Source organism: Styela clava, chromosome 2 (genome assembly GCF_964204865.1).
Source record: "Styela clava chromosome 2, kaStyClav1.hap1.2, whole genome shotgun sequence".
NCBI classification, from domain to species: domain Eukaryota; kingdom Metazoa; phylum Chordata; class Ascidiacea; order Stolidobranchia; family Styelidae; genus Styela; species Styela clava.
The window spans coordinates 23977349-23999258 of NC_135251.1; the positions used below are offsets into that span (position 1 = coordinate 23977349).

The 21910-nt window shown below is 34.8% G+C and overlaps 2 protein-coding genes across 3 annotated transcripts in view; one reads left to right on the top strand and one right to left on the bottom strand.

The window, feature by feature from the left end:
* The window catches only part of LOC120335637 (tectonic-2-like), a 31143-nt gene extending 24589 nt beyond the window's left edge, over positions 1-6554 (top strand). The window contains exons 9-13 of the mRNA XM_078109864.1: positions 2813-3029; positions 3631-3774; positions 4809-4937; positions 5527-5693; positions 6241-6554. Coding sequence (XP_077965990.1) covers positions 2813-3029; positions 3631-3774; positions 4809-4937; positions 5527-5693; positions 6241-6308 — 725 coding nt within the window. The 3' untranslated portion in view covers positions 6309-6554. The remainder of the gene's footprint in view (positions 1-2812; positions 3030-3630; positions 3775-4808; positions 4938-5526; positions 5694-6240) is intronic.
* A 313-nt stretch (positions 6555-6867) lies between these two features.
* Positions 6868-21330, bottom strand: LOC120335342 (uncharacterized). Of its 2 annotated transcripts, XM_078109862.1 has the most exons (31): positions 20366-21330; positions 19653-20154; positions 19177-19283; positions 18809-18983; positions 18442-18726; positions 18176-18346; positions 17883-18104; positions 17680-17811; positions 17497-17601; positions 17197-17424; positions 16773-16907; positions 16394-16504; positions 16189-16312; positions 16025-16119; positions 15612-15708; positions 15388-15527; positions 14698-14879; positions 13709-13889; positions 13407-13602; positions 12550-12721; positions 11976-12144; positions 10920-11030; positions 10287-10384; positions 9972-10095; positions 9452-9577; positions 9032-9154; positions 8759-8888; positions 8119-8233; positions 7811-7961; positions 7537-7679; positions 6868-7191 (listed from the first exon to the last, which is right to left on the bottom strand). In XM_078109862.1, the coding sequence occupies exons 1-31, from the start codon at positions 21251-21253 to the stop codon at positions 7033-7035; spliced, it is 5697 nt and encodes a 1898-aa protein (XP_077965988.1). In that variant the 5' UTR covers positions 21254-21330; the 3' UTR covers positions 6868-7032. The 2 variants fall into 2 exon arrangements, with proteins under 2 accessions (XP_077965988.1, XP_077965989.1); XM_078109863.1 differs by lacking the exon at positions 17497-17601.
* Between the last annotated feature and the right edge of the window lie 580 nt (positions 21331-21910).

Below are 21910 nucleotides of genomic sequence, written 5' to 3' on the forward strand. Positions count from 1 at the left end.
TTTTTCATATTATAGAGTAATTTACGAATCAATTTAAATGTCTTATTTGGAAAGAACAACAAATCCCTCACATCTAACTTAACTTCAACTAACTTAAAAACGAAAAGCAATTTTTGACTATTGATTCACACTAATGCAACATGTTTTTACTTACGTCCTCGTCGTATTTTCTTCTTTTACTCATCGATTATAATTTCTCACTGAAGAAAACTAAAATTGAATTTAACAAACTCATGATCATTCTTCACACTTTCTTGACTCAAACTGACTCAATATTTTCTAATGGGGAACTTTTATCTCGAAACATGATTAATCTTTAAAATAGACTACATACGCTGCCAAACATGATTATTATTCATACCAAGTCCATACATCCGAAACAATTAACTGGTTAACTATTCCCATACCCGACATGAACTGGTAATCACATACAAATGACCGTGGTACGCCGTATGATTAAGCCCTCTTATTGGATTTCCTCTCACAGGGATAACCCTATTCCGAAAATTCTGAAAAAATGGATTGTCCCAGTTTTTGCGCTGGCTTTGAAGATCCAAATGAATATTTTTTCGATTTCAAGTCTGATTCTGTGTCGAAAAACATTGGCTCCACTTATAGCTCCGTTCTAGACTTCTATCGGTACTCCCGTAGTGTGTGTACCAGGTTAGGCCATAAATTGATTCCGATTTTTCTTATTTTAGTTCCATTACAAGTTCCGGGACTGTCTGCATGTGTTAGCCAAGTGAATATACCTCCTGCCCATAGGTCGCAGTCCCTTTACACAACTTGATGTAAAGTAGGCGAACAAAATTAGTTACCTCCATATCGGTACACACACTTCTGGGCTACCCTTTTATCTATGAGTAAAGAGTTAATAGCAAGTCGTTAAATTATTTTTCCAACAGATTTCCTAATTCCTCTTATGACTATTTTTAATCCGTGGCTTTTTTCTGTCGCGTATGATCTTATCTTGATATTCGTGAGACTCGCCTAGTCAAAACAATACCTGCCACTGTGCGAAAATATATATTGACAAATAACAATCACCAAAACATTCTATGAAACTCGATGACTTCGTTATTTTGTGACACTATTTTCAATTTACACCATAGTGTGAAAATCAAAGTATATTTTACTTGAATTTGGTTGTAATTTAACGTTGTTGCCCATGATTGCAATAATCTAGTTCAAATTTGCCGATTTGTGTTTTCGTGGGATGTTTGTTTTGATAGCGATATTTGCAACCAGCTATCCAGTAATAATCTTGTTTGTTGGAAACTTTTGTAAATCTTAAAAACCACGATGAAAGCTGTTTATGACGATTTATTGCGGCATATTTTATTTTTGTGTCGTTGTTTGTTTAGTGTTACTGTTTTGCCTATAAAAACTGCTTATTCATCGCGGAACTACAACGCTTTTTTTTTCTAAAAATAGTAGATTATTACTTATAAATTGATGCTTAGAGCCTTTTCGGAGTGGAAGCGCGAACACGCCATGTAAAATGAGAGAAAATATATATATTACGTCACTCGTGGGCGCTTTATTGAAGATGCAAGATTTGTATCATGTCTGACTATTATTTAACACGTTGCAAATGATCTTCTTCTACTGTGACTTTTTTAATTCAAAAAATATTAAAAAAATAGCGTTTTTAGTTCATTTGATGCACGAAACAATTGTATTGCCATCGTGAAAAACCACAATAGCATGTGTATATTGAACTTTTATTTATTTTTTAAATCTGTTACGTTTTCTGGAATCGGTAGTTGACATACGTCTTGATTTTAAATTAAGTCATTTTAAATATGTTTCGCGTAAGATTAATCAATAACGTACATACTGTGCACATATTTCGTGAATTTCATCATTAGAGACATCCAAAATTTTGTCCAAGCCAAATTTTATATTGAACTTGTCGTTTATGCCAGAAAAACTGCTTTGAAAAAATGGCAAATTTTGGCAGCACGTTTCGGACGTGAATTGCATCTGCTTTTCTCATTAACTACTGGATTAATCGCTTCAAAATTTTCACTGGTTAAAGATTATGTTTTCGCTAGAAGGCCATTACTTTCATTTATTTCAAAACTTTCCGTGGGCTCTATGTGATTCGTTTTTCACTTCGAAATTTTGCGTGATGACCTCTTGAAATTTAATACAAATTATTTGTAGCGGTTCTTCGACCTTGCTACGCAAAAGTTTGAGGATTTTTGGGAATTATGTTTAATATTTCACTTTGCAGTTCATTTGTGGTTAGCTGTTTGGTTGTGGATTATCCGTGAGCGATAGTGCGAAATCGACGAGAAAAAGTATTTTCGCAGATTTAGGGATTAGAATTTATAATCTGATAAACTTGTGTCATTTGAATTGTTTTTTGAAAGTTGAAATAGAAAGTGTTTATCAGCAGAACCTATTGTTTTTTAAATTTGTAGTAACCGCATGTGACGAGTGAATGGCAAAAACATCGTCCCAAAATTTTTATATTTTTCTAAGATCTTCAGAATCCCGAGTACACTTATTATAAAATACTTGTACAATTGATTTTTTATTATTTATAGATAAAATTTGAATTCCTTCTCTATAATCTAAATCCCTTTCCCCTGCTACATCAAATAAACTTTATGTCGTTCGAATCGTTAGTTATTGGCGACTTATTCGCGGGTACACTTTTTTCTAGACCGAATCCGGAAACTCATAAAAGACTCAAAATTAGCCTTACTACTGTAATAATTATATGAAATAGATATTTTACAATACCTGCAATTTCTTACAAATGTGCAATTTTTAAAGTTTTTTGTCAATTTCCTATTTTTAGCGTCTTCTGGTCTTTGTGCTGATGCTTCTCTCACCCAACCACTGTTCGGATATGATTCTGTATCTGGATGTACGCTTGTATTCAGCTATCAAAACTGTACTCAACTTCGTGCATTAGTTGAAGCTGAGCAGCTCAAATTATTATCAGCAAATCGGGTATCTCGATTTGGAAATCCGAGTAACACCGCATCATCTGTGGATTGGATCGCAGTTATAAAGTGAGTATCATGTTTTTTATGTACATTGCTCATGTATATGTATTAATGTTAATGCATTTGTATAACTCATAATATTTTCGATAAAATTTTAGTTTTTCAAATTATATTTAAAAACTATTCATTGTTTTTCAATTTTTTTTTCGAGAATTAGGAAAATTGTTTTGTTCTTTGCAAATCACTTTAAAATAGATATTGTGTCGTCTATTTCTGTATAGCGTTGTACGTCACCTTCGCTACGCGCGAGGGTTTGGCAAGCAACCTGATTCGAACCAAAGTGCCAATTTGAAGCATCGCAGTCAGTTCGTCCATTACCCATTTATACCACTTATTAACATAGTATAGTGGATGGGTGTTGGTTTTAACCCCTAATCCATAACCAGCGAGAACAACTGGGTTTCGTTCTACGCACTGGTTATCAGGTTTCAATTTTCAAAATATTTTCTGTCTCGGTATGTTGGATTACATATCATACTGATTTTTAGGCTTTTTTGAATCTGTCGGCGCCTCTACACCCAAGTTTCTGGTCTTACTGTGATAAACTGGGAAATTTATATTCTCATACATTAACTACAAATTTCCTCTTCTATTCGCCGTTCTTCAGCAATATCACCGATTTCGTGGAAGAGAATGTCACTGCAGGACAATGCGAAGGAATCCCGAGTCACGTGGTATTAGAAATTTTGTGGGCTAAAACAGGAGAAGGAAATAATGTTGATATACGAGAAATTGTTGGTGCAAGAGTAGAGTGAGTGTTGCCAGTTTTTCTTTTGTTTTATTATGTTCAAAAACATTGAGTGCGGAATCACAATATCAATAAAATTACTCGTGTTTGACCTGGCGCTATATAAACCTGAAAATGTTGGTTATTTTGCGATACAATACCCATTTTTATCTGCAAAAATATTAGAAAAACTTTAACAGTAACGACGGTGATTGGGATCTTCTAACCAAAATATACTTTCTGCTGTATTAAATTTGTGCCTAATTCTAATAACATTTATTATCTATTTTATTTTAATATACTAGCTACTAGAATATCATTAAAATGGTATTATGTCGGGTCGGTAACTAATGCTTCATGTGTATCGAGCGATTTTTCCGAGTTTATTTTTTATTAACTTCAAAAAAAATGAACTGACTATTTTTATTTTTAAAACTTCAATAAAGCGGTTTTTCCGAGTATATTTTGTAGTAACCTCAAAAAAATGGATTGACTATTTTTATTTTTAAAACTTCAATAAAGCGATTTTTCCGAGTATATTTTTTTTAACTATAAAAAAAATGAACTCACTATTTTCATTTTTAAAACTTCAATAAAGCGATTTTTCCGAGTATATTTTGTAGTAACCCCAAAAAATGAATTGAAACTGTTCATATTTCTAAAATCTTCATTGGAACCATATTCAAGTTATCTGTATTCTGTAATAGAAAAAGAGAAGTGCTTGTGATAGAATGATTGATTAGCGTTTTTTTTCCAATATCGGTAAAGTATTCGCTTTTATCATTAAACTTTTTATGAACATAATCTCGTATGAATCGAAAATGCGGCTTGCCTATGTGTCACCGACTTTAAAGAAATAAAGTCCTAAGGAATAAATTTATTTACTCTAAAGTTCATACTTTTTGATGTACAATAATTTCCTTACCGTAATGTGTTTTGTAAAGATTATATATAACTATTAAATCGCTATTATGTCGCTTTTTAAGCCGAGATTGGTTAAACTAAACGAGCATTGTTATTTGTTAGCAACAATCTCTCAACTTGTTAAATTTGTTCAGCTTGGTTCGTGAAACGTGGGAAATTCGTTGCGTAGAAGGCGAAACAAATTGTGAGTTTTACACATATCCAATATATAGCACTGTCACATTCACAGAAGTTCCACCGCAGGCTACAACTCCACTGACTCTGTGAGTACTATCGCTCATTAGATATTTTTGGTCTTTGGTTTAGCGTTGTTTTGTTTGCATTTATCATTTCCTGGCGTTTTAAGTGTTAACAAAAGTAATGTTTACGGTTTTGTGTAGGGTTGCTACAATTTGGGAAATATCATTGAAAGTTCTCCAAAATTGTTTCAAGGTTATGGAAAAGAGCGTTACTAGGTTAATTCGAATAATCCTGTTACTGTTTAGGCATATACTTCATTTATTGAAAAATTGAACAAGATATTGCAATTTGCAAGTAGAAATTAATTTTACTAGAACATTTTATAAATCATTTTGCAACAAGGATTTGAATATGGACATTTATAACCCTAGTTTGCTTGTTTCTTCTACATTCCTGATGATTTTTGAAATCGTTTTTTCTTGGGAATTTTTTATAATAATTGATATGTTACCATTTTTGGTGTAAATTAATCTATTTAATATAATATAAAAAGGAGTTTTACTTTAAAGTAGCATCATTCTAACTAAAATGCCTAATTATGTGCATAGGCACAGGAGCATAGAACCTTTCAATATTATTTAAATTCTTTATTGTATTAAATCGTTCACACAGGTACGAGATCAACAGAAATGACACTTGCAAACGGGATGCGACATGTTGGCCTGAATTACTTCTACCCATTCAACCTGAATTTTTCTATCTGTATGATCTCACAACGGCAGACACTTTGAGATCATATAACTATGGTTGGGCCTTACTTGTGACATTCTTTTCAGTTGGTGAGTTGAATTCAATTGCTGAAATTACTGTTTTACTTCTGCTTGTTACTTTGCAACTTATTTGAATATATTTGTGTTCTGGTATGGAATTGAACAGCGTTACATTTGGCAATGTTAAAAGTGTCGCAAAATTGCTCATGTTTTGTACTGCCCCTTGTTGGTATTTTAACCACAACGATCGCTCGATTTGGCAAAGTGGGCACAAAACTATCTAGTTACATATCGTATCATTTAGTAAGTATGTATTACTCCATGCCTGTCGCTTACAATCAGTGAAGAAGCCAAATTTAGATGTGTTGCAGAAATTCGATTTTTTGTTATACTTTTTTCTTTTCGTTTGAAAGCTATCTCCATTGTATTTGCTGTATTTGTCATAAATAATTGTCAAGCAACTGAGTAATGACCGCATACATTTCGTATATCCGTTTGAGATATTATAAATCTACTGTAATGTACTTCCATTCATCGTCTATGTAAAATCACATTTTGCCATTCTCACGCTTTCTCTATTCTACATTACTTTGTATTACTCAAATTTATATTTCAGCTGCAGCGGTAGTACCAGCTCATTGGAGTTCTGTCGGTCGATATTTGAAGCAAGTTTTACCACTGTGAATCAAGAATTTCATATAGTTATTGTGGTACATGGTGTAAACACATGCTGCAAGCCTCGATTGGATAGGGTGCAAGTCTTAAAATCATTCCACTGTTTTTTTTTGTATATTTTTTTCTATATTGATAGCTTTTGTACCTACCAGTTATTCACGAAATATCTCTTATTTTTATAAGCAAAAAGCGATATCATCACATGGAACTTAGCTAAATGAAAACAGCAGCCCATCGTTAGACATAACCATATGTTTAGTTTTGAATATATATCATGCATTTGTTTAATAAAATATTTATTTTGCAACCGATTTATGTGATAAGTACTTTAAAGCGCAGTAAGAATCCAGCAAACTAATGACAAAAATTAAGAATAGAAATAATTTGTTACGATATTTTGAGAAACTACTTCAGACCAACAGATGATTTGATTGTGAGATTGCCAGATTACATAAAATCATCCGGGTAGAGTTACTCATCAATTAAAATGTTATAAATATGTTTTTGAATTCAACAATCACAACCAACTTTCGCGTGTGAAACGCTCGGTGATACGAGATAAATTTCAGATCAGGATTGGAATTTGTCAGATATATGTCTATCTTGTTCTGTTGAATGCGAAAAACCGTTCCGGTTTCATATTCAACAGCTCGCTGAAATCCAGGGTTCCAGAAATATCCGGTTAGAACTTGATTTGCTTGTAATAGAAATGGACTTAACCATCACCATCTTCTTATTCCATTATATCTTCAACCCAGTGTATCATCTCTGTCATTCTTGTATATACTCCTGGTTTGTATGCAACTCCACAACCGTTTCCCCAGCTTACTATTCCAGCAACAAACCATTTCCCACCTCTCTCTTGGCAAACTAACGGACCGCCACTATCACCCTGTAACAGTAGTTGAACACCTTTAATGAGAAACTTTGTAGACTAGCGAGCAAAATACTTCACAAAATGATAATGCAGTGCGGAAACGGATTCCGTGGGGCAAGGTCTGGTTATACTAGAGATAATGATAATTATGACCGAAAATTAAGACTTGGTAATATAAAATGAGTTCGGCTTATCATTTTATTACATTTGAACGAGTACCCAAATCACCTAACTTCACTTTACAAGTCTGGCACATATAGAATAGATCCGCTGACTGGTACTTCGTTATTATTTATAGTTCGTATATTGAAATATTTTCTTATCTGGCATAAAGATGTGTTCACTGCTTTAAGAGTTTACCTGACATGAGTCTACACTTCCATTTGAATCTCCGGCACAAATCATGCGAGGAGTAATTTTTCCTGCATACCATCTTGGTCTGTTACATTGGTCGTTTGTCATCAATTCTACCCGGGCTTCCTGCAATGTTTCAGATCTCCTACCTACGAGTAAATAAATATAGTACCGTTCACGTACGTATAAGTATTTACGATGTTAAATTTGGTCTTCTGGAGTATAGACTCCACTGTTTCATTCGTACGACGGCTAAACAAACAATCTATGCAAAACTAACCGCGTACAGATGTAGTTCCCCATCCAGTTATCCAGCAGCTCTGACCTTCGTGAAAAATATGACTAGATGGCGGCAGACATATTTTTCTTGTTCTGTCACTCAAAGTAGCGTTTCCGTCTATTTCTATTAGAGCAATGTCAAAATCGTAGGTCTAAAGAAATAACAATAACGTACTCAAAAACGTTTTCATGTTTTTGTGTTGAGATGCTTTTTTATACTGGGTGTCAAGCATATACCATACCTATTATTGTTATCACCATACGAATTACTTACATAGGGATATGAAAACTCGCTTATTTGAGCATTACCTGCGCATCATACCGAGGATGCATAAAAACACGACTCGCATTGAAACTTTGAGTATTTTCTGTCTCCGTTAGATGGTTGAGACCCAGTTTGATACGTATATCAGCCTTTTTCTTACTGTAATGAGCAAAAAACAATATATATTATGTGCCTCCGACACTACAATCACTAGTTTCGATTTCGTAAATGAGTGACAATAAAGAGGCGGTTTTGCTCTTAAGCTAAATTAGTAATGTTTTTGGAGCAAATTTTTGATGGAGTTGGCCTTGTGGTTAAAGTGTTGGGACTTGGCTATTTTAGCGTAGCAGGATAAAAATCTGAGTTAAAATTCCATTCTCATCGAGGTGTGATACATTGTGTAGTCAATGGCTAACCGGAAGATTCCGGATCTTACAAAATAAAGTATATATATCCTGCAACGCCCAGTTCATTGACTGAAAAGCGTATAAGTGGATGAAAGAGGAGATATTAAATTTTCAATTTTTTTCAAATTGTAATAATTGAATGGAAATGTAACGAAAAAGCCTGGAGCCGACTGGTGTGTAGGTTTCCAGAAACCACATTAGTACACTACCTAAAGAAAAAATAACAAACTATTGGAATACAATTTTAAGTTGATATGTTTTGTGTATTGCTACTTACGCAACCAAACAATGAGCTGCAGTAAGAATAAATCTATTTGATATGAGAGCTCCTCCGCAAAAGTGTTCTTTATCTTGACTCTTCTCAATAGAAACTTGCCAAGGCCACGATTCAATATCAGCATCCATGCCTGAAATCAAGCTCAAGTTTAGTACAATAAATTAGCAAGATTGCAAGAGCATGTCAAACATAAAATCTCACATATATATTCCCAATAATTCCTATGAAACAAGTCTAACATAAATAAAGGTGTTGGATATTAAATATGCTAACCTCCTACTATTCTTGGAAATCTTCCTGAATTGGTAACAGATCTTCTGCTGCGACTGTTCGTACTTGATTCCAAAGTTTCATCTAATATGACGTTAGAGTCGAATTTTGGAGAAGTGCCACAATCTTTGAGAAATAAAATATATGGATCAACTGGAGAATCCCCCCAACCCGCCTGGGGAGGAGATTCTTCAGTTAATTTCCCCTGGGGGGTATGGGTGATTCTTCAGTTAGTTCTAATTTGGGGTGGAGATTCTTCAGTTGATCCCAAGTACACAGCAAGAAACGGTAATATTTCATTAATAACCAATGCTCAAATAGTTCAGCGCCACGAATTTAGGCTGCAGTCTATTAATTTTGTCTGTAATAAAATGACATTTATGATGGGAAATGCTTAAGCAGTATTCTAACAATGTAACTCACCACAATCATTTTCATCAGAAGAATCATCACAGTCTGTAAAGCCGTTACATTTTAAATTGATGCCGGTTTCGCACGAACTATCAGAACATTTGTAATCGGTATGCACAGGACACAACCACGAATGACCTAAACGCAAAAAAAAACTTAATTATTGCAAAGCAAGTCTAATTTATATGGAAAGATGGTAGACTTATTACGGCAAACCTATTGTTTGTTATTTTATTTTTTTGTCAGCCTAATGTAGCGAATGTAGAATCGATTCTAAAGTTTATAACAAGTATAACTTGTATTAAGGTTTCAGTGTATATTTCAATATATCTACATTTGCATTTTCAAATCGACCGTACAACTCTTCAATGTACGAACATTTAGCATTACAATCTATTGTGTGGTTATTGACCTCTGGGGAGCCAGTTGGGGTTGCTCCGCTAAAGTACGTTTAATAGTACTGGGGTAAGGACTCGCAGAGTAGGGCCATCGTCTCCTTACACCAATGAGCATTTTTCAAAAATATTCTTACTACAATTTCTTTCGTCGGAAAAATCATCACAATCTTTATATTCGTCACAAACTCGTTTTATTTTCAGACACATACTTTCGTCATGGCACTGAAAATCATCTCCGTGGCAACGAGAACACCCCATCTAAAAGAGAAACCAAACGGATTCAACTAGCATATGCATATTAGAAAGGTGTATTATCCGTCAAATTTTGCGTAAGATATTTGAAATCGGAACTAATTTTTTTGGAGCGAATATTTTTACCAATCGCGTGAATATTGCCATCGAAATACTTCTAAAATGAGTTTAAGCATCACTATAACTATAAACCATACTTCATCAGTTGCATCGCTGCAATCTTTACTCCCGTCACATCGTTTCTTGCGTAGAATACATTCTCCAGATCCACATTTAAACTGAAAGCTTCGACATTCTGGAAAATATTATTTTGATCATATATATATATATATATATATATATATATATTCACCTAATATACGGCATTGAGAATTAGAAAAATATAAAATATACATATGGAACAGGAGAATGAACCTGAGAGCAATGCTCAAATATGTGAACACCAAGCGTAAATGATTGACATGCCTACTGCAATGTCAGTCAAATCACAGCCAAATATTAAAAGCATTGCACTTTATTTCATATGCAGGAGAGACTTTGAAGTATAAACCAGCAAAAGATATGATGAAATAGCTGGTACTGAATGAAGGATTTTGAAACAAAATGAAAATACCAGCCTGTAACGAGTTTGTACATCCAAGTTTGAAAATTTAAGATTGGTCAATTAGATTTCAGAAAAAAAGTTTTTTCACAATACAACACCAATTTATTAAAACATCTCATAGGTCAACTCCGCTTCCAACAAATTGCAAAAGGGCGTTTTGACTGGAATATGTTTATGAAAGCTGAAAAATGATTTGATGGTTTGAAAACAAATAAAAAAAACTAACTTGCACAGTCGACTTCATCACTCTTGTCGTCACAATCATTGTTTTTATCACAAATTAATTCTCGACTTATGCATGTTCCATCACCACATTCAAAATCATCTTCTCCGCATTCTGTTAGGAAGAGTTATTTTGTGAAAGTTTTACATTTGAAAGAGAATGATTTGGCTCCGCGGACGAATTCACAATACAGATGTGAATCTATGGCGCTTGTCCAGGAACCTACTTGCAGCGAAGATGATAAACAAGTAACTCATGTCAAATCTTTTTTAAGATACGGATCACAATTCTTCTGAAAGCAGCTGTTACAGTCAATTTTAAAAGTTTGATAATTTTTCACCTCCAACGCAACGCAAGAAAATTATTTCTATCATTAATGACTATTTCAACAAAAGAGCAAATCTCACTCCGCATGACATATTAAGGGTTTCATTAAGCTTTCACTAAATCACAGTCTAGCTCCATTGTGTGTGATAAGACATTATTATATAGAACATGGGTGTGCAACCTTTAATACAGAAGGGCCCGATAGAAATAACTGAATAAAACCGCGAGAAGCACCTTTACTCAACCTAGGTATTTTAGTAGTTGCTTGCACAAAAATTTTGTTATTAATCTTGCGACATGCTTTGTTTGCACAAGCTATAGCTGTTGAGGCATTGTAAAGCCCTAGGCATAGATAATAAATTAGACTTAGGTATAGGCTTCGCAACGCAAAGGAGTTGGAATTACTCGCACATACCAAATTGAATTAATAACCCGTTTCGCGGGCCGCACATCATTCAAATTTGGCCATTATCCACGGGTCGCCCAATTTTTTCTTAAGGACCGCAGATTGCACACCTCTGATGTAGAATGAAATTCTGCTATTTTGTGGCTATAAACACTTCACTTCATCTTAATCGAGCAACCTTGTGAGAGATACGGGTATACATACAGGTTAAATACGGATCTAGTAGTAAAAAAATACGTGGAACGAGTGATAGGCAGTTGTTCTCCACACGATCTTGCGAGAAATAAAATATTGTTATTTTGTTAAATAAAATTGTTTATGGATACCATCATCATTAGCTAAACTAGTTGATCCGCTACATCCCAATATTTCCATCCTCATCACAATATATTGTCCTGTCCAACTGCGTGGAATAATACGCAAATATCTTGCAGCGAAAGGATGACTGAATTGGATATTGCAAGAAGTTCTACCGTCGATATTTGCTTTAAAAACCTAAAATATAAAGATGATATAGTACAAAATACATGTTATTCAGGGTGTAGAAAATCAATGAAAAATTTGATAGAAGTTCCAACTTTTATGGCAAAGTATGGTCGCCAAAATTTTGAAAAAGAAGTACAGAAGAGAAAATTCGTATATACACAAACATATATATATATATATACATTTCCAATTAAGCGGAAGGGCAATTAAAAAGCAGGCAAGCTGTACTTAAATCTAGCCTTGTAGTTTCATCCGGTAAAATGGTGATATGACATGTTGACAGACCGCAAAGATGAATTTCCAATAAGTTATTGAGAGTAAAATCTGAAGAATTCTCCTCCGAACAATTCGTTGAAGCGATATGCTGTTGGATATATCATACAGTATGGGAAACTTGAATCGTATAGGGAATACCTTCAGTCGTGGATCAATTCCTTCTCTATATTCTCTCCACGTCTTTCTACTTTTTCTAAATAAAATGCTAAATGATGTAACAAATAAATCTCCTGACGTCAAATTGAATCCTTGTGTAACAATTCCAGTTACGACACGATTTCTCAGTAAATCAATTTGAATCCATTGGTTCCTGTATGTATGGTGATTAATTAACAGAGTTTAACTGAGTTATATACTTGTAAAGGAATTTCTACGTTGTTTTAAATCTATTGTTAGTTCAAAACAAACTTGCAAGTCGCTCGCTTGTGAAAAAGTCGCAAGCCCTTAAGTCAGAGGTACATTGATCAACAGCAGGGTTTCACAAAAATATTGATGGGGAGGGCGTGAGCTTTGCATGTATACAAAATGAGAACATCTCATACTATCCTCCTTCAAAGCATTTTCTATATGTAGTTTTGATCGGAAAAAGTATCAATACCAAACATTACCGACTGGTTTTATTTGAAGGCAAAGCTTTCTGGCAAACCATCAAAGAGCTCCAAAAAAATTTGGAACTGCTGTCTTGGGTTGACAAAAAGTGGTAATTACGAAAATCAGAGCGTGCCCCGGTCGTAACTGCATCCTATAGCTATTTGTAAATGAATTCGTCACACTTGTACCATACGCTTATTTCTTACAAACTCTTCGTTCACAAAATAATTATAACCCCACATTATAATGTAAGCCCGATTGATTTTTGATTTCCTAAATGTTAATTTTCTACGTCATGCGATGGTGACTCCTATAATACTATTATGATGTTACTCGAAATGTTCCCTACGCAAAATTTATGTCACTGACCACGCGCTTTTTACACTAGTGTGATTATATCTTACTGTGTTGTAGGCAGTTTATACGATCTGTGTCGGGGTAGAACAGCTTTAGCACTTATCCAGGCACCCCTTCGATTATTAAGACGACTTAAGCTTGGTTTCCACTGCTGAGAAAAAGCTGAAGACGCAGATATTTGACCATCATTAATTTCGCCTGACTCCATTCCCAAAGCAACAATATATGAGTTTCCTGGACACGCTAGAAATAGATAATGTCCTCGTTAGAATGCCTAATTTCTCATATCATGCGATAGAAAAACCGTTTTGATGCTACAGAAACATATATATATATATTTGGAGCACACCTTTTAGAGTTTGAGGGGGTCCCGTCTTATATGAAATGTTGAATCCCGATCTTGTGGTTGATTCATCTGAAGTGAACACTATTGATATTTGATGATATCGAGATCGATACACTGAGCCTGATTTGTTTCCACTATAGTATCCAACATATTTTCGTGTTCTGGCATTAACTCCTCTGAAAACCTGGAGATTAGAAAAGTTCCATAGGCATTTATATCACTCAAATCAGCGTCGTTTCACCAAACCGCCCATCCCTTGTCCCACCTTCCAAGAGAAAACTGTCGTCCTCAAACAAGTTGCTCACAATGTTGCAATAATGTATATTTTTACGTTGCTTTTATCATATATATTAGCTCTGAACAAAACTGTACACAAGCAGCCATTGATGTATATACCGTACAAACTATGCATTTGGTGTACCGTAATAGGGTGCGCAATGTGTCGTGTCGTGGGTAGGGCTGGGCATTTTCGGATACCTGATGATTTCAAAATTGAAGCGAATATTTTTTTCAAATCGAATCTCGAACACATGAAAGATATGCATTGTGTGTGACATTTTTATTGTAATGATGCCTCCGGGCACAAAAATACACTGGAAACATGGAATTTACACTCAGTCAGTATACTGAGCGTTCACATACAATAATAAAAGGGATGAGTTCATCAAAAAACCACTAGAAAAAAAGAGAGTCCTGTGTCAGAATACCATTGTAAAAATAGGGATTCAAGGAAAAAAATTAAGAATCACAACCCGACCTTTGACTGCTGAATGAAAAACAAAAGATGGCAGCGAATCGAAATTTTCGTCTGAATCTGTTCGAGTAATTTAATATTCGATTCGAAATGCCCAGTATTAATGGGTAATACAGAAAGCCTAAAGATCATGCATGCATTTAATATTATTTGTAGAATGGTCCATTTTTAAAGTCAAAACGATAGATATCCAGACTAATAAATATATGAAACACTGACAAATGAATATTTTTATTACCAATAACTTGTCAAAGTTCTTCTCGGTATCGAAGGTATCAAATTCCAATTGAATAAGATGGTTCCGTTTAGAATATATTCTCCATTCACAATTTAAATTGTCAGAGTAAAATCCTGGATAATTTTGCGAAGTAAAGTGACCAGAAACATTCGCCAACTCTCTAGATTTTCCGCATCCAGATGCTGTGATATTGATAAAATAATATTTAACTCATAGTATGGTCAATATTATAAATTTTTAAAAGTCATACAGTGGTAATAGTTGTAAGTTCAAATATCCAGTAATACCAATAAATATTAAAGCAAGAAAAGACTGAAAAACTAAAAGGAATTATAAATACATTATTTCACATTTAATGACCAAGAAACAATTAAAGAACAGGCTTTGAATAAGTTGACTTGGTCATGGAAGTTTATGCCAGACCAAAAAATAAACCATATAATTAATTTCCAACTAATACATCAGATTTATATAGCTAAATAAACCAAACGAATGGCAAAATCTAATGTTAACGTGACAAGAAACACGGTTTGGAAAAGAGATGAGAATATTATTTTATTACAAATCAAACGAATACTGCATTTAACTTAATGTTAACTGCAATTTTTTGATCTATCTGTTACGATTAAAAACTGTTTAAAAATCTAGTTGGCGATTTAGTACAAATTAGTCCTGGTGTAATGAACTTACGACAATTCAGTTCATCTATTTCGTTTCTACAATCTGGCTTCCCATCGCAAACCTTTGTCCAGTTTAGACATTCATTTGTAAAACAAGTGAAGTGTCCAGGACACTCACCTCTGTCATCGAACTTTATGGAGATATTAAATCTGAAATTTGTAAGAATTATTACTATTTTTGTAAGTCAAATTATAAGTTGATGGAAATATTGAAATAAATGAAGAATTTATTACCCACGGTCGTTCACAGACCCGTCGCTCTTGAAAGCTATTGTTATGTCACTTCCTGTGCTTTCAAAACCAGGTGGTATCACGTTACCGCTATAAACGGCTTAAAAGAAAATTGGATAGAAATTGAAGACAAAAGCATTTTGCACAACATGCGAGGTAAATCATTCACAGTCAAACGTTTTTGTGTTTTAAGAAACTCTTCTTGATTAAAATCGGTATTTGAATATTACTGTAGTCTTTATTTTATGCAAATCTGAAAATACCCAATAAAGACCTCACTTTCCAGATTGTTGAATGCCTCTCCCTGACGAGATCCTGGGTACCCCAATAGGCGCGAATGCAAATGCTATGTAACAGTAAAAATGTAGCTCTTATTGCATACAAGTTGAATTTCAACGAATAAATAAAACAAATACCTCTTTGCGACTTGTTTCTCCCTGTTCCATCAAATATCGTTAACTCATCTAGACGTTGTTCAGTGGCAAATTCGATGAAAGATAATATAATAATTCTGCAAACCAAAATATTTTCGTAAGCTATTTGTTTTGCTTGTACATAATATAATATTTAAAATACCGACTTGCTGACGTTGTGAGTACGCACTCTCCATTCACACTTCAAGTCATGGGCATAATTTTCAGGATAAAATTGGGAAACCAAATACTTCTCAACGTCAACTTCTGCTGAACTGCCGCATCCTGATTCTAAATCAGACAGACAATTTTATATCGGATTAATATGTCGTAATTTCAAGTTTCATGACAAACGCCACTGTGTTTGTTTACCACAATTTTCTTCATCTGTGTCATCATCGCAATCTGCATCGCCGTCACAAATCCATTTTTGTGAAATGCACTTTATGGTTGCGTTTCCGCATTCGTGTTCACCGGGACAAGCTGCCAATTCGTATAAAATTATAGAATGTAAAACTATACGGCATAAATGAGCACAGAATTCTACCAATTTTATCCGACAAGAAACTATAAGAAAAGTGAAAGGGAGACGCGCACATTTGTTTATGTTTGTTATGATTTGTTATCTTTCTTCTTCGCTTTTGCCATTGTTTTTAAATTTCGTTTACTTTCCAGATTCTTTTTTTTCTCATTTTAGAGTATGGTTTTATTTTTTTGAATGAATTGAATCAAAATATATCTGTGCATTCACCTCCTGGAGCGAAGGAAGTTACGAATGCCCGAAATCCACGCTCCGAAACGCTTGAATCGCTAGTGAAGCGTAACGTAGATACTGATGACGGAACAACGAAGTCTGTGGCGGGAACTTGACTTCCACTGAACGTAGCTGGAAATAATGTTGCGGATTAACAAGACAATCAACAGGTATGACCAGGTAAATAATAAAATTTAATTGTATTTTATTTGAAAGTTATAGGTACCGGTATTCAAAAAAGGGGTTGACAGTAAAATTATAGTCTGTGTGTCTCACGTTAGAGCTGTTACCTGTACGAAAGTAACTAGTACTACCGGTGCTGCACAATACACATGGCATATTTTGAAAGACGCAAATTTAGTAGAGCAACTTTTAAATAGCTCCGGATTTTATCATTCACCAGGAAACTTTTTTTACTCACCCATAACGGTTTTATTTCTGCCGATTCCTTGATATATTTCCAATATATCATATTGTAATTCTGTGTAGAAATCAAGAAACTGTATCCTGATCGCATGGGTTGCATTGAATGCAAGTATTTGCCACGTACATTGAGCGTTACTGTCATACTTGTTCGGATAATTCATTGTCGATACAACCTTCCCATCGGGGGAAACATTTACGTTAAAACCTCCACCGCATCCTGATTCTAAATTTTCGATAGTTGAGCATAAATATAAAGACAATAGATTCAATCTTGGTATGGGTAGTTTAATCTTACCACACCCGCTTTCATCAGAACCATTTTGGCAATCCATTGTTCCGTCACAGATGTGAAAATGTGGAACACATAAACTGTCATCACATTCTACTTCCCCTGGGCAGCCTACAGTAACGGTAGAGAAAAATGAAATAATCGAGACGATTTTCACGCTTGCCGGCAAATGAAAATAATCTTATGTACCTTCCCGTTTTGTCGAAGAATATTCAATGTGAAATCCGCGATCAGTTTTGTAGGCGTCCGAAGTGAAGATTACAACTACTAAGTTGGAATTAGTTTGAATTTGTCGTTGATCAACATTTCCATATAAAGTTTCTTTAAAATAATTCCAAACCAAAATTAGATACAAATACTGAAAACTATGTAAATAGTATCACAGATCTTACCAAAAAGCATGCTTTCATCGCCGTTCGATGTGAAAATGCGCACTGCGTCATTATAGTCTTGTGTTCGAAAATCCAGAATATGGAATGCAATAACTTTGTTATTAGGCATAGAAATGATCCACTTGCAGCTCACTTTGTTTGGGTACTTTATTGGGTAACCAAATGAGGTAAATCCCCCAGAGGAGGCAGTTAAAGTGTAGTCATCCTTCAAACATCCAATAGCTGAAACACAATGATTTTTCTAAAAGAGCCAGCTTGAATACGAAAAATAATAAAAATGTAGAAATACTAACATGGCGGAAACTCATTCTTGACGACATGATACACAATAAAAAATCCAGTCTTTTGGAGCATGCTGTCGCTTGTAAATAACAATGTTGCGTTGTTGAGCGGGATGAAAATATCTCTGTTTTCAACTATATATCCATTGCACCTGGCAACCAGTTGCTGCTCTTCTTCAACCCCTATAAAATGATTGTTTATCTAGAAGTTGCAGAAAGTTGTAATAGGCAAAGTGAAAATCGTACATATTTTCCCATATTACACAACATTCACCGACCTTTGTATATTGATAAAACGTCGTAATATCTTTCAGTTTCAAATTGTTTGAACGTTAGTCGGATTAGTGTCTCTGCCTGTGCGTTTATTATCCATTCGCATCTTTGACGAGGCCTGTAATGTCGTCTTTTGTGAAACCCAGATGAAGAAAAGAATCCCACTTTTGAATTGTGGATCACTGCAGAATTGGCACACCCGTCGTCATAAAACTTTAAGCTGGAATCTCCCACCACTTTGTATTTTCCTATGAAATGTTCCCCAGCGCAGCGCTCATTCTTCCATGCACCTGTATATTGAACATCACACCATTGTTGTCGAGTATTCATGGTATTTTGGCATAATACTAATAAAATATGATTACTAATTACCCGTGCATGTTTCTCTTTTCACAAAATTGGATATATGTCGAGAATTTAATGTGTTTGGCATTTCACGCATCGTCAGTACAAGTAAAGCAATCACGCTTCCCTTCTCAATCTCAACTACATCACATTTTATGAAATACTTTTCAAATGTTCGACTCCGCTGGAACAATGTTGAAATCTGCCAGTAAAAATAAATCTACTTCAAAACCGGATTGTGATGTACATGTGTATCAAGTCAACATGGTTAGAAAATTGACTTCGGCTCACGTTAAGAATAAGTATGAAATCAAAATGAGTGTTTTCTTAGACATATGAAATTATAATTATTATATATACATTATTCTTCGCATACAATGATTCTGACAACAAACCCGATTTTCCAAATCTGAGGTCAGTAAAGCCGTCTCTTTGTTAGTTGCGTTGATATATGATTGCATATATTGTACGTTTGTGATGTGTAAAGCGCAAGAAAAAATCTCTGTAAAATATAAATGAAATCGAAAAATAGAATCATTGATGATTTGAATTGGTTTGTTAAATAGTTTGCGATTGAAGAAAACAATTTCGCTCCAACAGTAATCTAAGACGAAATTATGAATTCCAATAATAAAGTCTGGTTCAAAGAATAGATCTCATAATTTGCGTCCAATTACAATCGAAACGTTAAATTACGCCGACAGCGAAATTTTTAGTGATGGGTATTCAGTCAGTCAGTAGTTTATTTTATCACATACCAAAAGTACACAAAGGACAAACATAATTACGAAAAAAATATATAAAAAAAATACGTTTCAGTGTGAAAGGAGACGCGATAAACCGATGAAGGTTATCTATCTATTAGTAATACCTTCTTTTATATGATTATTTCCCACGGTCTCCAATGATTGAAACTTTCCCTTGATAAAACAAATATAAATGATACCAGGTATGATTAATAAGGACATCACACAAAAAGGTAGTAAACATCTTCGGCATCTTTCCAAAATCTTTTTCTTGCTAGAATAATTATGTCTGTCGTTAATTCGCGATTCATACTGCATATTGGAAGTTTGAGAAGTTGTTGAACGTGGCAACTGCAAATCTATATTTTGGAACATCGTTGCAGGTAATCGCCTTCTTACATTTGCATCCTCCACATTGTTTTGGTTAATTGAGTCAATGGTCTGTGAATTTTTGGGAGCTTCTTCTTGTGATTCCAATTTCTCTTCAGCTACATCTGAATCGTTTGATGTTGCCAAATTTATGTCGTCAAAAACGGGCGCAGGTAACTTTTTTTTCGTGTATTTTTTATTATGACACGCTTTATGATCAGTTGTACTTGATTCCTCTTTGGTTTTGTGTTTGTAATTCTGGAAAATATAAACATAAAATGAATAGGCTACTGTGATTATTTCATGACAGTAATATCATTTAACATATCTGTAAAAGAAACGAAATAGGAACAAAAAGTTCGCCCGGTCAATTTCTCATGTCAAAGTTATGTTATACTTGTGGACTTACGAGGTAGTGGGTCGGCACCTTATTAATATAAGGTTAATAGGCTCAATAAATGATAACTACCTCATCTGACGTCTTCCTATTTTGATCTTCGTAGCATTTCAGATTGGCCACATCGCCTTTATCGAATTTCATATCAATATCTTCAACTGCAACGATTATTTCTGACTTCGTAGGTTGGGTCGAATCGCAAATTTCTATCTCATCACATGCATAAGCTTTGTTTACGAAAAGGGCATCCATTTTGTTTGGTTCGGTATAATTTTCGATTTTGCCACTCGGTATTTCTTCTAGTTTTAGGCAATTTGAAATGGATTCGTTGATGTCCTGATTTGACTCTTGATTGCTAAAACCACAAAAAGAGCTAGTAGGCCTTTTTACGTTAATTTCTGGTCCGCGGCTGGCTAAAAATCCAATGTTTTTCTTATATATTGAAGCGTTTTCTTCTGTCTCTGACCTTCTCATCTTTGTGCTACTTATGTCTTCCACTCCTGTTTTATTCCCAACTTTCTTCATATCGTTCAAATTCTTCAGCCGTATCTTATTTGCATGTTGTCCGGAGCATCCAACGTGTTTCGCAGTACGCAATTTTTTTTGCTCTAACTCGTGGTGAGTATTTTGGTTATGATGTCTGTGGGAATTGGCGAAATATTGGGGTTGTTTGTCTATCGCTCGGCTTTCGTACCGGCAGCTCACAACTGGTTTTTGCGTTAGCGACTGAGGATGAAACCCGACGTCGCAATCAAGTTCTTGATTGATAGAACACAAATTATTTTTATCATTTCCTAGTTTTCGAGTTTGATAAATCTCGTCTGATCGTCCGAGTGATGCCTCGTCAATAGTCTCATAAAACTCGTTTCCAAATTCTGATTCGGAACTGCTATCCCCGTAAACATCGTACTCGTTGTTCGTAGCGATATCATCCTGAGAAAACCTCGACATTCCACTCATATCAAATATTATTTCGTTCAATTAAATGAACTATTACCTAATAGTTCAACAACCCGTCAAATTAAAGCCTAGCCTCAATTAATAGCCAGTCAAATGTGCTTGGAACTGAGAGACACAAGCGGATGTACAACAGTTATCGACGGATCATCCTCCACTTAACGACTATTGATTTCACACAAAGTGCACTTGTGTGGATGAGCAACATGTTTATGATGAAGTGCGTTGAGATGTACGTATGTTACTGTCTGGCGACTGCTTTTGTTGGGGAAATCATTTTTCTCCGCTAGAAATAAACCAATATATATATTTCAAATTTCCATCACTTAAATCGAACACCATCTAATATCATGTCGACGTTCTTGACTGAACGCGACATATTTTACCTATTTCAGTTTCTATAGTGAGCACAAATATGGTGAGTACAGAATAACTGCCTCTCAGATTGCATTTGACGTTGCATATATTTACGATAGAACACATATACGTCTCACTGCCGTACCGCGGATTCCAGGATTAATATTTATATGTGGTGCTAAACGAGAGCGTCTGGGAGCACGACGTCAAAAACTGGGTTAGGCACTTTGTCACCCGCAGTTAATGGACGTTCGTGCCCAAATATTTTAGCATTTTTACTTGTTCCCGCTACGATCACTCCTG